The sequence below is a fragment of the Saimiri boliviensis genome, chromosome 11 (genome assembly GCF_048565385.1).
Source record: "Saimiri boliviensis isolate mSaiBol1 chromosome 11, mSaiBol1.pri, whole genome shotgun sequence".
NCBI classification, from domain to species: domain Eukaryota; kingdom Metazoa; phylum Chordata; class Mammalia; order Primates; family Cebidae; genus Saimiri; species Saimiri boliviensis.
In genome coordinates this window covers 118,153,849-118,169,525 of record NC_133459.1, presented here as the reverse complement: position 1 = coordinate 118,169,525, position 15,677 = coordinate 118,153,849, and the positions used below count along the sequence as shown (strand labels likewise).

At 41.9% G+C, this 15,677-nt stretch overlaps 1 protein-coding gene across 3 annotated transcripts in view; it reads right to left on the bottom strand.

The window, feature by feature from the left end:
- TGFBR3 (transforming growth factor beta receptor 3) overlaps positions 1 to 15,677 on the bottom strand; it is a 230,952-nt gene that overhangs the window by 31,283 nt on the left and 183,992 nt on the right. For 2 of the 3 annotated variants that reach the window (XM_039460977.2, XM_074381442.1), the window contains exons 8-13: positions 10,835 to 11,024; positions 8,480 to 8,817; positions 7,905 to 8,057; positions 4,952 to 5,092; positions 4,620 to 4,778; positions 450 to 749 (exon numbers count right to left, since the gene is read on the bottom strand). In XM_039460977.2, the coding sequence (XP_039316911.1) occupies positions 450 to 749; positions 4,620 to 4,778; positions 4,952 to 5,092; positions 7,905 to 8,057; positions 8,480 to 8,817; positions 10,835 to 11,024 (1,281 nt within the window). The remainder of the gene's footprint in view (positions 1 to 449; positions 750 to 4,619; positions 4,779 to 4,951; positions 5,093 to 7,904; positions 8,058 to 8,479; positions 8,818 to 10,834; positions 11,025 to 15,677) is intronic. The other variant, XM_039460980.2, reaches the window with a different exon arrangement.

Sequence of the window (15,677 nt, the reverse complement as noted above, 5' to 3'; positions counted from 1 at the left end):
TTAGTTTCCCCTAGAAGTCACCCTGAGACAAGACACCCTTATACTTCACACAGAAAAGGTTAAAGAACAATTACAATGCCAGTCTCAGCAGGACCTGGAAAAATTAATTCTCACAAAGAATCTGTCCTTTCGGCTTGCTGTATTTTTGGCACTCCAAATTATCTGAAAAGCAAAGATAAAGCCAGACCTCTCCCTCCATGGAAAACAGTCTTGATTTATCATTCGTAGGTACTACTAAGCAGCATGCATGGAAAAAAGAAAATCATGCTGTCAGGATTTATTCTCTAAGACCCCATAAAACTCACAGGTTCCTGCTAATACTGACTTTAATACTTCAACTGGGCAGTTCCAAAACCAAAAAGCTCAACCTGTAAGACCTAGGGAGTAAACTTTTCTGCCTCACCTAAAAATGCCACAATAACAGTCCAAATGAATGAAGGCCCACAAACCTTAGGCAACTTTTGGGGGTGCTTCTCTGTCTTGGTACACAGTGTCAGCTCACACTGTAGAAAAAGCAGTGAGGTGTTGAAGACGCGCTTGAAGACAAAGCTGAATCGCTTCTTATCCATGTCGGCTTGCGGGATAGGAAAGTGCACTCTCTTGGGACTGTAGAATTTCACAGATTCATCTTTAGGACAAATATTCTCAATAATGGTGTAATGAGACATCCTATCAGGGTTCGAATATGGAGAGATAAAGCATGTTTGGATGGCAAATCCCAGTTCTTTTTCAGCCTTAGTAACAGATACCTATGAAAGAATAGAAAGATGAATTAGGAAATGAGTCAGCATCTCACTTTCACTTTATGCACAAGGACCACAGGCCAACACAGCCCTTGAGAGGAGATGCTGCTTTATTTTCATAACATAGCCTTCTTTCTAATTACAAAAGTAACACATACTCATTGAAAGAAAAAGATATTTTCCATTTAAATTTGATACGGATGGTGATGGTGAATTATTTCATTCAACTCTTAGTCCGATAGATTCAAATAGTCTCTTCTACCTTTCATAAGTTCTCTGAGAAATAAAAGTAAAAACATTTTGCATTTAAAGTGGATTTTCCAAAGTAAATAAAACACCAATAGGCAAAGTCCCTAATATTTTAATAGTATAACACTTACAAGCCAAGCTCTTTTTAAAAATTGATCAAAAAATAGAGTTGAGTGGCAAAATCTATTTAACCTAGACAGAAGACTGAGCTTCTAAACTACAAGTCAGAGTAACTCTGATGAGAGTCCTGCTTCATCGGCGAGAAGGCAGAGCTGGCTCTGGCACTGAGTGTTAGCAGCAGTGCAACGGGAGGCATCACGGGCCTGGTAAAGTGTCCCAGCTGCTCACAGATCCAACTCAGCCTTGCCAAGCACTCCCCCTGCACTCTATAAGCCCAGGGGTAGCTTAGGGGAAATCTAATCTGGAAACGTTTCCGACTCATTTATACTTCCCCTTTAGAAAACATCGTGTGGGCTACGTCCAAATTTTGTTAAGATTCTTTTCTTTAGAAACAGGAAGTAATGCTTAGCCAAGTGTCAACAGAATTCAAACCTCAACTATCCTGAACTTAGCTAAAATCCCCAGACAAAGACTGGATTCTCCATTTGGTGACACGTGGATCACTACATGAACTGCCCCTCCCTGCTATGCTTCATTCTTTGACTAAATTAGGACCAAAATAGACTTAAACACTTGTAGAAACAGTTAGTCCTTACCCACAGACCAATAGCCCCAGAATCCTTTCAAAAGACATGGAGATAGAAACAGACTTTCCACGCTGAGATACCCAGGGGGAAGCCCCTGACATCACATGGGGCTTTGAATCCACAGCACTGTTGCAAAAGATTCCTACACGGTGGTGAACTGTAGGACACTCAACAATGAAGAGGATTCTGACCATGTCACCCTGTGGTGACATTCTATAAATACTAACACTTCAGTATTTTTGCAATATTTCTGAGAAACAAGATATTCTATCTTGAAAAGGTGGCAAATTACATATGTGCTATTACCAAAAAGTGCCCTTTAACATGAACTCAGAACCCACAATGCCAAAATGTGTAACAGAGGGACTGCAAATCTATTCTCTAATCTCAAAAGAAAGTACGTAGTGGCAGAATGTCTAAGGTATCCCAAAAAGGGATACCTTTGTAACAGAGGAAAAAATATATATTATCAGCAAATCTTTTACTATTAGTAAAAGGTTTTACTTTTAGGCCAGAAATGAGTAGGAAAAGGACTACAGGCTTTGAAGTGAGATGAGCTCATGAAAACCACATGCTCTCCTGCTCACGTGTTGGGCACTACGACTCAGTTTCCTCACCTATAGAATGAGACTATGAATACCCACGAGATATCGTAATTGTGAAAATGAGGCAAGTAACAGTTCCATGCGAACGACACAGTTCCCAGAGAGTCAGTAAGTGCTACCTAGTAGTAGTAGTAGGATTCCAGATTTAAAACTTTTGGTTTTTAGCAATTGGGTTTGTAAATTCCCCCAGACAAATGAACCAAAAGAAAAATTGCCATTATGTGACCAACGATCACCTGGAGATGACCAAAAAACAGGTGGTAACACTGTTGCAAAGAGACTATTACGGTGTAGAGGGGATCGAGGATAAACCATGAGAAATATAGGTGACATATAAACGGAAAAGCAAGAACGGAGGAAAAACGCCTACCAATAACACTTGGTTTCGAGTAAGCCAGAGTTTGAAGGATGGGAGAAAACTCCAAAATATCCAGGGTAAGGTATAGGAGGGAGACTGACCACTGATTAGCAGAAATCAGCAAAGCCAGGCATAGATTTGGAAAAGAACAATCTGCAGTTAGGCAGAACCCCTGAAACCCACGGCACAATAGGGAGCTGTTGACAACTGCCCATGTGAACTGTACAGCCAGAAAAGCAAGAGAAAAACGGCAGTCTTGGCTTAGGAAAAGCATGTAGAAAGCAGTATATTTTCTCCAATAGAGAAAAAAGGTGTACCCAAAGAAAGAGAGCTCTCAAAATGGGGAAGGGGCATAATCCATAGCGCCAGCAGGCTCTGTCCCAGAGTCAGTGCAAATGTGAGAGTTACTTGTCTTTCCAAAATAAAAATACGTGCATCGGCCGGGCGCGGTGGCTCACGCCTGTAATCCCAGCACTTTGGGAGGCCGAGGCGGGTGGATCACGAGGTCAAGAGATCGAGACCATCCTGGTCAACATGGTGAAACCCCGTCTCTACTAAAAATACAAAAAACTAGCTGGGTGTGGTGGCGCGTGCCTGTAATCCCAGCTACCCAGGAGGCTGAGGCGGGAGAATTGCCTGAACCCAGGAGGCGGAGGTTGCGGTGAGCCGAGATCGCGCCATTGCACTCCAGCCTGGGTAACAACAGTGAAACTCCGTCTCCAAAACAAACAAACAAACAAAAAAAAAAAAAAAAAAAAATCACATGCACCAAAGTCACTTTAACAGATGGAAGTATCCCACTTTGACCCTTGAAGCTTCTCACCCCTCCCACTATGAAGCTGAGCTTGCAGCCCAGCACCAAAACCAGCTCATCAGATGAGAACCTTCCCATAAGACCAACAGATGAAATGCCCGCTAAGGTTGAAACATTAAAGGTTGTACCCAGGGCACAAGAAACAGCAGACTTCCTAGTGCCCTAAGGACAGTTATCTTTTCTAGAATCCAATCTCCGAGCCTGCAGGTTTGCATTGATAAGATGTTATGTTTTCTCCCCTTTCAAATGGCACTTGGAAGATAAATGATAGTTGTATCCAGTGAAGAACAGTCAAGAGCTCCGGAGCCAGGACACTGAATCTGAACTTCACTGGTACCAGCTGTGTGGCCTCAGACAAATTTGTGCTTCAATTTTCTCATCCGTAAAATGAGGATGTTATCAGCCTCCCTCATAAGATTGCTCTGAAGAGTTAATTAACTGCTGCAATACTTACAACTATGTTTGGCACATAATAAATCTGCAGTAAATGTTAGATGTTGTTATTTCATTGTTACTACCACTGCCTCATGTTTTGTAGTCACTCCAGATTTAGGCCACGCATGATTATTACCATTATATATAGGAAAGAGTTTTACTAAGTTTTTTATAGATACTTAGATAATGATCTAGAAAAATTTTTTCATGCGTTATTAGTAGCGCACAGCATTTCACTTAAAAGTGAGTGCAATTTAAAAGCTAACAAGTCGGTTTTGGTGGTGGCAGGGACCCACAGTGATCTGGCTGCCATGCTGGGGAAAAAACGAGAAATAAAAGATAACATATGAGGTGGCTTTGAAATATTCCACGGTTAACTCTGACATTGCCACTACAGAACTACTGTTCCAGAAATGCTAAAGACAAACCAAGGACAGGGCTTTACCAGTAGAATTCACACTTGCCATTTTTGTTTTTAACATTCATCTATAAAACACTCTTCACTTAACATAATGTATTAAATCCTGAAATTTCCTTCTTTGGTCAGAAATCAACCTGGAAGCGTTCTCTGAGCCAAGCCCTCATCAGACCTGGTGAAGGTCTGTGAGGTGCGACAGGAAGACGTCTGTACAGGGTGTTTTAGCTGATGTCTAAGGAACTACAGCTCAGCGCTAACCTAAAAGCCCAAGGCGAACTTTCAGGTCTCACCTCAACATAAATGTGTCCATTCTCCATCACAGAGAAGACCCCCTGGGAGGGCACCAAAAAGAGGTCAGTGTTGTATAGCTCCATGTTGAAGGTGATGTTTCCATGGGGCTGTTCCTGGAAGCTGCTGGGGTTCCTCACCTGCTGCAGGCTGCAATTAAACTGGAAAAAACAACCCAGAGGAAGATTAATGACAGTCACATGAAGGATGAAGGCTCCGTAGCTTTGTGAGCTTTGGCCTTTAACATTTGATTTTATTTTCGGAGAGTCTCTAACGAAAGCCAACAAAATAGACAGCATTTTCCACAAACCACCTACTGATAACAAACACATACCACCACAATTTCAGGTCGGGTGAGTAGAGAAGCATCTCCTTCATCCACGTCTCCCGGAAATCCATTATCACCTGACTCCAGATCTTCATAACCATCTGGCCAACCACTACCGTCTCCAAGGGCTGGAACCTGTATCACAATCTAAAAGGCAAAGAAAGCACAGCCAATGTTATGAAGCACCAAATGCATTTGGTTCTGCCTCACACCGACACCCATGTAATCATTCAGATGCAAATTGAAAATCTGACTTTAAGACAAAAAAAACAAACTAATCTCCAAGCTCTCTCAAATTTTATCTTCAAAGCGATGAAGAATAAGGAGAAGCCCAATGCAAGTTCAAGTTAAAAGCTAAACCAATAATACTTGCATCTTTCCTTGTATCACTATATTGAATAATTACAAATGATTTCAAATGGTGGGAAAACACTGGATACTGGAACAAAGTTGAATGGAGGTGTCAGGAGGCTTGCCTATACTGTGAGAAGGGGCTTCTCCTTAAGGGTCTTCATATTAAAAACTCTAAGAAGTACTAAGAGTTGGCTAATACAAAGAGCTTTTGTTATATGTATCCTTTAAGAGTTGTAGAAAGTTCTGAGTCAGCAGCGAAGGACCTAATGTTTACTATGGAGCTCATCTTCTTTTCATTGCTTTCCTTGTACCCCTCTAACTTTTGCTTATTTCTTCTCTAAGAAATCTTTCTGTATGGTGCATGGATGTGGAAAAGAATGTCATGTTTTATTCCAGGAATATTTTTTTTTCTGCCTTTTTCAATATCCATCTAGAGATATATTCCAGGAATCTATCTTGACATAGATTGAAATTATGATTCCTGGATTAGTACTAAATAGGATGAGAAAATTCACCCAAGGGTCGTGACTCCATAAACAAAATCCTCATTTCTCTTGCTTCCTATGCTTGGATTCTGAACATGACATAAAACAAATATATAGTAAGTCTGAAAATTACTACAAACAATCATAATTGGTGTGAACAGCTAAAATAGTCCCTGAAGGGAGTAGGATGGAATGAAAATTTACAAAACAAACAAACAAACAAACAACTGCCTTTCTCTCGGTACCAGGTCCTCCAAAGAAAGTACTGACGCCAATTAAAGGAAGCAGCTAGGATACTGCTAAACTTGAACATCATAATAAAGAAAAGAAAAAGGAACTTTAAGGGGTCATTACATGCCTTTCTCTCCTGAAGCAAATGACACTTTTTTTTTTTTAACTTAACAGACATATTACTGTAGCCACTGTTGGTATTAACTTGGACCCCAGTTTTAAAATGCCATAATCAAGTATTTCAGCAATATATGACACTCATTGTAGCTGCAGAAACTGGATAACTGCAAGAAAATTCACGCTGTAATGATCAGGAAGTCAAAGGTTAATAAATTAATTATTTGATGGCCGGGCGCGGTGGCTCAAGCCTGTAATCCCAGCACTTTGGGAGGCCAAGGCGGGTGGATCACGAGGTCAAGAGATCGAGACCATCCTGGTGAACATGGTGAAACCCCGTCTCTACTAAAAATACAAAACATTAGCCGGGCATGGTGGCACGTGCCTGTAATCCCAGCTACTCAGGAGGCTGAGGCAGGAGAATTGCCTGAACCCAGGAGGCGGAGGTTGCAGTGAGCCGAGATCGTGCCATTGCACTCCAGCCCGGGTAACAAGAGCGAAACTCCGTCTCAAAAAAAAAAAAAAAAAAAAAAAAAAAAAAAAAAAAAAATTAATTATTTGAGTAACAAAAGGAGATTAGCAGGACCTAGCCTAGTCTAGAGGAAAGATTAATGGATGAGAGGTCAGGAAGCTGGATTCAGTTGTCCTAGCTCTGCCATTAGCCTACCGCTGGAGTTTTAAAAAGCAAGTCTTTGTAGCTTCCTAGAGTTCAGATTCCTCACCTGTGAAATGAAGAAGCTGAAGCAGCTCATCTTAGGATTCTTTGCTGCTTCAGCATTCTAAGATTCTCTGAGGAACAATACACTCGGGCTCACGGGAAAGCCACTTCCCACTGGGACTGCACTGACCAGGGCGCCTGATTGCTTGTCTCACTTACCTGCATTGGGTCAAACTAGCAGCCTCAGCTCAGCGTCCCAGGTCAAACCTGGAGATGGCCCTAAGAAGACACCTGCCCACCCCAACCCACCCTGTATCAAAGATGGATCTCTGAGCCTTATTTTTACCATTAAAAGTAAAACCCAAACTGCAAAATCAGCACTTTAAAGTTCTTTCGAAATTTCACATTTTAAATTCTTTTAATATTCACTGCCTAGTCTCTGTCTCCAAGAAAATGAGTTCAACCTGAAAAGACTCAGATCAACTGAGAAGAAACATTTCTGAAAAGCGCAGGTTAGCTATTGCAATGGATTATCATTGGGGGAAATCTACATCGTTCTCCAAGTAACTTCAAAGGGAGGAGCTTTTCTTCAATTTAGGGTCTTTCTTAGAGATGGAGAGAGACTTAATAATTTCTTAAAGGTCCTTTTCCGGTTTTAAATTCTCCTTTTGGATTTTTATTCATGAAGGAGGGAAAGGTTCTCCTATTTCTGGACAAGACTCAAATGAGGCCAGAGAGACTTCACGTCTGGTTACCCCAGCTCTGTAGAGTTGCTCATTCACAGAGGCCAGGACCTTGGATTTTATCCCCGTCAGGGCCAGTAGAGCCTGGCCACGGAGAAGTCATAATCACCTTGCCACTGCAGCCTTTGTCATCAGGAGATGGAAGCAAGGCCGAGAAAACAGGCCTTCCACCTCCCCAAGACTCACCAATAAAACAAATAAAACCAAAGAGTTCAGGGTCAAAGGACATCCATTTGGTTGAGAACTGACACTCGACTTTGTTCTGGCCTGGGGTACCCTCTTCATCTTCAAAGAAACGTTAAAACTAATTTTAAGACAGCACATAGCCAGGCTCTGGCAAAGGGCAAAGCTTTGTTCTGGAAAATACTCACAGAGTTATAGTAGACCAAACCATCAAGGGCTGACCACCGGGGCCGAGTACCGCAGCCATTCAGGGGAGACTCCAAAACAAAGTGTGTGCCGTTCATCTTGGCCTTGCAGGTAGGATCTAACAGGGTGACATCCATCCCCGAGTAGCCACTGGCCTGAAACAACCATCACCAAAGACACAGTTGGGGGCCCACAGGCAGTTCTGCTGCACAACTGACACAAATAACGATTGCCTGGTCTTCCAAGGACAGGTGGTGAGAGGCCTGCACTGTGCTCCTTCCCCACATATCTCTTCCCAGCTGCTCACCTCTCAACTCCCAAGGACAGTATCTGTTGGCCTTGGAAATTCAATAGCAAAATATTGACACACAAGGATCTGGGGCCCCCCTGTCACTGAGAACAACAGGAACCCGGTGAGAATCACAGCCAAGGGGAAGTAGACCCATCCAACTGCAAAAACAGTATCACGCCTCCAGAGTTCAAAAGTGAAAGAGATAGGGAGAAATTACAGACACAGACTGGGGCCGGATGAGAAAGGAGGTGGCCTCTCTTCCCTCCTGTAATCAGCTGCACTGACCTGAAAAGAATCTTTTTCTACAGCCACGATCATCTTCTCACTGTCACATTTGACAGACAGGGCAATATCCACGCTCCCTTGCACCTCTTGTGGCTCTCTGAGACCAGGAAACAGCTGTAAGCTGGGAATGACAGGGTCCCTTGGCCGAGGGAGCCCATCTTCTCCCTCTTCATTCCATCCTCTCCTGGCAATATCCGAGAAAGGAAACGGGAGGTCTCCATTATGGCCTCCCTCTCCCCGGATGGGCGGGTTGTGCAGGGCAGGCAGGGGGCCAGGGCCCAGCAGGATCCGTAGCTCAGGAGGGATGGTGTGGACTTCTTCATCTCCCATCTCCTCTGCTGGTGACAGAAGAAGGCAAAACATCATCAGTGTTTGATGCCAGGCCTCTGACAACAGGGTTAGAGGCAGAACAGGAGGAATTAGCATAGAATGGACAGGTGTAAAATGACTCTTAATAAGCAATGCATAAAAGCCATTAGAAGCCTTGAAGTCAGAACTCTAGTCCTGGTGTTCTCTCTAACTAGCTCAGTGGCTTTAGACAGGTGGCTTGCTTCTCTGTGCCTCAAATTTGCTTTTCCAGTTTTTAAAATTAAGGGGTTGGAAATGATCAGTGGTTCTCAACTTTGGCTACACATGAAAATCACTTGGGAGCTTTAAAAAATACTCCTATGCCTGGGTTGTACCCTAAATAATTGAAACTCAGACTCTCCGGGGTGGTATTCAATCATTAATATGTTTTAAGCTCCCCATGTGTAACTGCAATGAGCCCCTGAGGCTGACAGCCAATGGAGTAGACAGTTTCTAAGGCTGTCCAGGCTAGAAAAATCTGTGATTTGAATAATTTATATGGGACAATATTATTCCATTCAAATGCCACTAAAATACTTTCCTTGAATCCAGAGATTCTTTTGATTAGTTTCTCTAAGGGTGTCTTGAAACAATATTGGTATGTTAAAACTGCTTTGTCACCTTCTTTGTGACAGCTAAATTCTAACAGGTATCTGGGCACTCTGGCCTTTTAGAACCTAGTCCCTTGAAAGATAAGAAAGAGCCGCATAGGGCCGGGCGCGGTGGCTCACGCCTGTAATCCCAGCACTTTGGGAGGCCGAGGCGGGTGGATCACGAGGTCAAGAGATCGAGACCATCCTGGTCAACATCGTGAAACCCCGTCTCTACTAAAAATATAAAAAATTAGCTGGGCATGGTGGCGCGTGCCTGTAATCCCAGCTACTCAGGAGGCTGAGGCAGGAGAATTGCCTGAACCCAGGAGGCGGAGGTTGCGGTGAGCCGAGATCGTGCCATTGCACTCCAGCCTGGGTAACAAGAGCGAAACTCTGTCTCAAAAAAAAAAAAAAAGAAAGAGCCGCATAGACACATTTACTCCTTCAAAGTTAGAGATGTATTTCTGTATTTCCATACAATCAATGCTCAGTATTTTGTCATATTTCCAACAATTAAAAAGAATGATAATTTGTCCAGTATTCTTTGTATCTACTGTCTAAGGCCAACTGTATACTTGAGAGCAAATCTATCTCAGTGGAAGCTGGAAGTGAAGATGACAGTTGGACATTACTTCTCCTTTAACAGTGTTCTTTGGAAAAGACGCTACAGCTGTATGGGTCCAAAAGAAGTCAGAGCTTTGTAGGGTTTTTAATTTGTACTTTAACAAAAACCTTCACAACAACCCTGTAAGGTCAGTCCTATGATTTTCCCCTTATTACTGAAGAAGAATCTATGGCTCAGAGGTGAAGTGACTTCTCCCCCAACAGTGACTGAATGGCAGAGCTGGGGCTTAAACCTGTACTCCTGATCTTTATTCCATTGGCATTTCACTCAGCGGCAGTGCCATGAGCTGAGGAACAAGTCTGGAGATCAGAAAACTAGCGTCTGAAGTCACACTAGCTATAAGACTCTGGAAAACCTCAAGGATTTGTTGAGCCTCTGCTTTCCACCGCATCTCGCCCTCCCTCTGGGAATGAATGCCCAAGCGTGAGTCCTCGTGGCTCTTTTGTTAAAAGATACAGCCTTTGACCATGAACTTCTTTCCTGCAGTCTTAACTCTGCTATATTCTCAGCCGTAAGTGGTCACTAGGTGCCTTGCAGAGAAGAACCTAATGTAATCACACTGAAGATGATCTATAACACAGTTTCTGAATATGCATTCAACTATGCCACTGAAAACCTGTATAGTTTCCTCAAAATCTCTTTCTAGGCAGTTTTTTAAAAAGTAGTCAAACAATTTACTAAAATGTGTAAGAGAAAAACAGTAACACATAAGCTGAAATGAGCATTTATCACTGGAAAAGCTTCATTTGGGGATATTTTTTATACAACTTTAAAAAAGCTCTAACTTACCATTGTTTTCAAGCCGAAGATGAAATCTATTAGCCACAGGGGCCACTGTGTACGAAGTTATTGGACTATAGCCATTGTCCAAAGCCCACTTCACCAGATTCCCTTGGGTTGAAGGAATGTCATCTCTTACTGATTTGGTCATTGTCATAGATCTTTCACTCTCTTTTCCAAAGCCAATACTGTTAGGAGCCTGAAGATAATAGCAAAAATTCACTCATGAGTCTAAAATTAAACAGTACTTTAGATAATAAAAGTTAAATATCTTAAATAAGTAGATTCTATATTGTGTATGAGGGAATTATTTATTCTTTTGATCCCTATTTTCTTTGGGCTAAGAACGACGATGTAAAAAACCTTTAACAGTAGATTAAAAGATATCTACACATGCTGCTTGATCATACTATTTGTATTCCCTATGCTGAAAAAAAATCATCCCACGACATGTAAGTAGTTACATACTAAGTAAACCTAGTCTAGAACTATAGAGTCTAATGTTTAAATTATTAATGCACATAGTAAATATGTATAATAAACTCTTATTTTTACTTAAAATGACATATATAGTATATTACTTAAAATACTTCTTTTAAGTAAAAATAAGTATACTTTCTTTAAAAGTATACTTTTTTAAAATGTATACTTATTTTTACTTAAAATGACATATAAAGTATATATGTTCTGTCTGTATACTTGATATACCAAATTCCCATGCTTCCACTTCCTCTTCCCCTAGATTTCAATGAAAGACAGCACAATTAGTCATACCCACTTAACAATGGAGATATGTTCGGAGAAATACATCATTAGGTGATTCTGTCCTTGTGCGAACATCATAGAGTGCAGTTACACAAACCTACATGAGAGAGCCTGCTACACACCTCAGCTAGGTGGGGTTCAGCCTATTGCTCCTAGGCTGCAAACTTGCACAGCATGTTACTGTATTGAATAGTGTAGTCAGTAGTAACACAATGGTCAGTATTTGTGCATCTCAACACAGAAAATGTATAGTAAAAATACGGTATTACAATCTGATGAGACCACTGTTGTATATGTGATCCCTCATTGACTGAAACATCATTAAACGTGCAAGACTATACTTCAGTGTGAAGACTATCCCATCTATGTAATCTATTAAATTCTACATGGTAAAACAACCAATGTTTATATTTCATGTAAAATGTATGATCAATGAGCAATTCTATAGTTGTATTCATTTGCCAATTCTATTAACCGATTATACTTAACATCTTCTGTTCGAACTATTAGTTAATTAATTTAGGTTACTCTGCCTCTAAGTATCACTATTTTATCCAGTAATACAAGTAGGTCTTCAGATTAGCTTTCAGGGATGGGTGCAATGGCTCACATCTATAATCCTAGCATTTGGGGAGACTGAAGCAGGAGGATTGCTTGAGCTCCAGAGTTTGAAACCAGCCTGGATGACACAGGAAGATCCCATCTCTACAGAAAATTTTAAATTAGCCAGGCATGGTGGCATGTACCTGCAGTCCCAGCTACTCAGGAGGCTGAGGTGGGAGGATCGCCTGATCCCACGACTTAGAGGTTGCAGTAAGCTATGATCATGCCACTGCCCTCTAGCCTGGGTGACAGAGTGAGACCCTGCCTTAAAACAAACAAACAAACAGAGATTAGCTTTCACTGGACAATCACTTACAAAATAAAAATGATAGAAATATTTTTGGGAAAGGATATAAATGGACTCTACTCAACCAGGTTATTCAACCGGAACAGGGAAGGTAAATTTCTACATCAACTACTGACTCCTGTGGCAGTGCTCTTGTCAGAGAGTGAGAGAGCTGAATGCTGCAGAGGAGCCCCCAAAGGGAAGGCATCATGTTTTCAACAACTGCACCAGCAGGGCTGGAAAGCCCTTCCAGTACGCAGATTACGCCATTTTCATGCTGTATAAAAATCACTTTAATTTCCACGCCCAGTGATTTTCTCCTGCATGCATGCAGCATTTTTCCTAAATTCCTCATTTGTTTCCCATTCTGTTTGCCCCTGACATGACTCAATATTAATCCTTTCCCACTGTAAAACTCTAGAAGATTCACAGGCTCTGAGTTCTCTCTGCCTATGTGGTTGTGGGATATTGGCTGAGGCCACATGTATTTCAACTCAAAGCTTAAAGGATCTCCTTCAGCATATTCTTCTATTACCTCAAGCGCTTATCTGTGGAATGCTGCCAGGCTCACCAGTCACAAATCCTATACGCAAAGGAACCAGACAGAACTTAACCAATTTCTGAAGCCATCTGTAAACCCAGTTTAATAGATTCAGAATATTTTAGCTCTTACTCCAATACAGAAAATAACTCCTCAGAGGAAAGAAGAGCTAGGGAGGAAAGAAACAAGGAAGGAAGAAGGCTAAAAGGAGATAATGGAAGATCCAACTTATTCTTAGAACTTTTTATTCATTTAGTCAACAGGAGTTTCTTAGGTACAGCTTCCTCCAGCCTTTCAGAGCTACATGTCATTTTGATTGGCTGCAATCACAACAATTAGGCTAAACAATACCACTTGCCCTCATCTGCCCTAGTCTTTCGTGTTGTTGGACAGCTGAGAAAATACCGTATTGCCAGAAAACTATCATCGTAACTGCCACCTGTCCTTTTGCACCAATGTGGAATGAGCTGTTTGCACCTTTCCACATTAAATCTAGGAGCTGTCAGTACATCTCATTTTGATTATGTCTGGGAACTTAAAAGACTCAACATCTATCTAGACATTTGTAAAGCAGCAAGGCTTGGGTCAATGGCAGACAAGTTGGTTCCCAGCACCGAGCAAATGCTCACACTGTACTCCTAAAGTCCCTAGGCTTTTTTCAGCTTTAGTGAGGCTACTCCAAATGCAGGTATACAAGCGGGTCTCCAAAAACTAACACCATCTTTCTCACCCGTATCTCCATGAAAGATGACGAGTGAAGTCGAAGTGCCTCCACACTCCTCCATATTTGCATCTTAACTGATAGTGGAGGGGAGAGAGTCATTGGGGAAGGGATTGGCCAGAGAGCATAGTTTGTATTTCCACTGGGATTTTAAACGATGTCTTCTCTAGGAACAAGCTGCCCATCATCAACCCTGAATTCCTGAGGCCGCATGAAACAGTATAAGCAGAAACCTCTAACAAGTTTCCTCTGTCTATTCTTTTGTGTTTTAGAGTTCTTCCTATCATAAAACGGATTCTGCATAGTCTACAGAGGACCTGAGAAAAAAGCCAGAGCTGAACCGGGCAATGGAGACACCTCCAGTGTCCCCATCCTTGCCCAGTGCATGGCTCTTTGCACCTCTTTTGACCATATGTCATCTGGAGGGCACATTCTGCCCATGCCCCACCCCCAACACACACATGCCTAAGACATTCATATTTAATGGTGCTCTTCTTTAGGGACTAAGGGATTGGTAAGGGGCACCATCAGGCTCCTTACCAATCCCTTAGTAGGCATTTTTCTTTCTTTTTACCTTGTTTAGAGAAGTACCCTAATTGTTCCTATAGACACTGAGTTATTTATGGAAGGAAGATGAACCCCCTTTTTATGCCAGGCACTCTGCTAGGCATATATTATCTTATTTAATTCTCTTCCGAAATATAAGGAGATAGGAATTACTATTCCTGTTAAGAGAAAGAGAATCTAAGACTCACAGAAGCAACACACGTAGCTGAGAACTTACATGTGCAGGCGTGAGGTGAAATACCCCACAGGCCCCTAACAGGGACCTGGCAAACGAAGGAACAAACGAATGAACTCGGCTAATGAACCACAAACTCAAGGTGGGTACTATCATCACACCCATTTCACAGATGATCAAACAGACTCAGTGTTCATCAGTTAAACTGCACAGTATCTACTAGGAGTAATAATTATTGGAGATGGGATTCAAATCCAGCCCTGTCTGGCACATAGTCAAGATTCTTTCCATTCCACTACACTGTCTAAAGGAAACACTAGAAACAAGGTTTCTATAAATCACTGTCCCCTTTCTAAATACTAATTTAAACTTTTGTAGGGGCAGGTAACTTTCTCTCACAGTATGCAGTCGGAATTCACATCTGAAACAGGGAATTAGAAAATCACAAAGCATAAACCGGTTGGGAGAATAAAAAAGAACATCATGAAACATTACCTAATTGTTTAGTAATGTTGTCATGCGTTGTCCAAAGCTGGCCTGGAACAGGAGTACAGCCAACGACAGGAATATAAACAGATCCTGTCCTGGGATTTGCAATCTCATTTCTAGCCTTTCTGATTCATGTGAGAGATGGGGACATTCGAAGTGAACTTCAGGACTGCCACGGACCAGGCACACACACTCAGGGAGAGAACGAGCTATTGAAGGGTCAAGGCTGGAAGAATATTTACACAAGAACTCCAGCAGGGAATTAAAATGTACCGTATGTTTTTGCCTTTCAAAGCATGATTCCCTTTCCTGTTTTTGTTATTCTGAAATTAAAAACATTTGGCCGGTGTGCCAGGCAGCAAAAGCAGCAGACAGCCCAGGTCACCAACACCCCTCACGCCATGCCAGAGAACGCAATCAAAACATCTCGGACTTCAGATCATGGCTAGGCTTTTAGCTTGACAACAAATTAATGTATCACTGTTACATATGATGGCTCATTGTGATCCTAGCAAAGTTTAAAAAAAAACCCACAGGAACCAGAAATGATTACTTTAAAATTAAAATCTGTGTGCTAGTGGTTTTGCCTGCTGCCTCTGGTGAGTGCTTTTACACGGCGTTGCCTAGGGAACTGTGGCTTTGCTCACTGTGGTATCGAATGGAAGGTGCTGTGAATCAACGAGTAATACCAAAACCAAAGGCATC